The 2197-nt window shown below is 41.5% G+C and overlaps 1 protein-coding gene across 8 annotated transcripts in view; it reads left to right on the plus strand.

Annotated features, from left to right (window-relative positions):
* Positions 1–2197, plus strand: part of mrtfab (myocardin related transcription factor Ab) — a 60287-nt gene that overhangs the window by 46607 nt on the left and 11483 nt on the right. For 7 of the 8 annotated variants that reach the window (XM_032502083.1, XM_032502088.1, XM_032502087.1 and 4 more), the window contains 4 exons: positions 671–816; positions 932–1081; positions 1319–1390; positions 1930–2114. In XM_032502083.1, coding sequence (XP_032357974.1) covers positions 671–816; positions 932–1081; positions 1319–1390; positions 1930–2114 — 553 coding nt within the window. The remainder of the gene's footprint in view (positions 1–670; positions 817–931; positions 1082–1318; positions 1391–1929; positions 2115–2197) is intronic. The other variant, XM_032502081.1, reaches the window with a different exon arrangement.

Consider the following 2197-nt stretch of genomic DNA (forward strand, 5'->3'; position numbering starts at 1 on the left):
CTTAAGACCGACGTATAACTGACTGCTATCTGTTGAGTTGTCCTCCCGTTACTCTGTCCTCTGTGACTTTCTACATCTAGAAACTAAGCTGCACGGGGTGAAGGGAACTACTCTGATTGGCTCATGAGAAGACGGTAGTAGCGGTAGATGGGCTATGCAAGAAACCCGGAGTGTTCTATGATGCTTTAAAAAAAATAATATCTTGCTCGATCACGCAAATTTGATCATGGGAAGTCAAAATCGTGGTCGCGATTAAAATTTGATTAATTGTGCAGCCCTAGCTCACATGCTCTGCTGATGCAGACCAATATTACTGCAATGTCTCCCTCTTAATGACAACACTGGAATAAAGATAGACATTTAGATTAGATATGCTATAGATAATAGACTATTACAGGAATGAATGCATTTGAAAAGTTTATTTAGGAACAATTTTTTAACAGCTGGGATTAAAATAAGTGTTTATGGTGATAGCTAAGGCAGTTTGAATGACTTGGGAAAATGGGCGCAGTACAAAAAAAGCATCATTACCACTACCGCCCTCCTTAACACATTGTGTGGAAGCCAGGAATTGAATTGTTGTTTTACTGGCCACAGCAGTTTATCACGACCACCATGAGTTGCCTTGATAACTGTTTGTTTCACTAAATCTGAAAATATTTTTTCTCAGAGGGAGAGAGCTCGTCTTTAGATGAAGACAGCAGCGATGCTCTGTCACCAGACCAGCTAACCAATCACGACTCTCCTTTGAGTGCCGTCCCTCAGCTGTCCCCCTCTGAAGTCCTCACCCAGAACGGGGACATGTCCCCCACACAGGTACCAATCCCAAGATACAGAATTTTTTAATTTTAAAGAATGAATTGAAATGAATAAAACAAAGTATGTTATGATAAACTTGATGGGTCCATTAACCAGAGTAATATCTTCTCAGTTTATTACAGAGTCCCCACCTCCTCCACCTCCGCCTCCTCCTCCCCCTCCTCCCCAGGTGAATGGGTCAGACTCCTCCCCATTCCCAAAAGTGACAAATGGGACAACAGTGACTTTAATAAACTCCCGGCCATCTACTGGACATGTCAAGGTGCGAGAACTGCTGGTTATTTTTACTCTTTTTACCATCAAAGAACCATATTCATATACCATACCATATTCACATATTTCCCTGTTTCGAGTTGAACATCCTGCACATTTGAAGACTTATGAATACATCTGACCTTAATCTCTATTTGTGGAGCACCTATAACTGTCATAACTCTGCCTCAACTCTTCACTTTCTCACTTCCTCCTCCCCGACCCCATTTTTCTTGGTTTCTGTCAGCAGTCCCAGGGTAAGACGAGTTCAGACCGTCCTCCACACAGACCCAAGAAACCAAAGGACAGCAAACCTAAGGTCAGCAAGCCTTTCGTTTTATTTTCACACGCGCTGACACAGGAGATACCGGTGCCAAAAATACACATCCACAATACTATTTATTTATTTATTGTTTATTATTGTATTACAATTATCTTTGGGAAGTTATCAGCAAAGATTAGTTTAGTTTTGGTGTCAGTTTTCTCAGAATTAAAGAGCCAAGGCTTCTCTCTAGACTTGATGTTTTGACATTTAACATTAATAGAAGGAGAAATCTATAGTAGAAGAGATACCATGTTTTTGCATTTGCAGTATCCTTATTACACCAGAATACAGACATTGTTTTCCTGAACTGGAAATACTTGCCCTTTGACTGTAGTCATGTTATTACTGTCTTTCCAGCTACATATACTGAATGCAGTGCACATAGTTTTTTAAACTGTCAACAATGCTTATTTAAATGTCAGAAACAGTCAGATAAGTAGATCAAGACGAGGCAGGATGAATGTCACACATTCATAGTTTAAAAATATTAAAGACTTGAGTTGCCTCTCAAAAGTTTTGTTTCCTGGTTGTAGGTGAAGAAGCTGAAGTACCACCAGTACATCCCTCCAGACCAGAAAGCGGACAAAGAGCGTCCACCCCAGATGGACTCATCCTACGCAAAACTCCTCCACCAGCAACAGCTCTTTCTGCAGCTGCAGATCCTCAACCAGCAACAGCAGCACTACAACTACCACACCATCCTGCCTGCCCCTCCCAAGTGAGTGTCAAGAGTGTGAGTGTGAATGTGAGTGTGAGTGTGAGTGTGAGTGTGAGTGTGTGTGTGTGTGTGTGTGTGTGTGT

The sequence above is a fragment of the Etheostoma spectabile genome, chromosome 21 (assembly GCF_008692095.1).
Source record: "Etheostoma spectabile isolate EspeVRDwgs_2016 chromosome 21, UIUC_Espe_1.0, whole genome shotgun sequence".
Taxonomy (NCBI): Eukaryota; Metazoa; Chordata; class Actinopteri; order Perciformes; family Percidae; genus Etheostoma; species Etheostoma spectabile.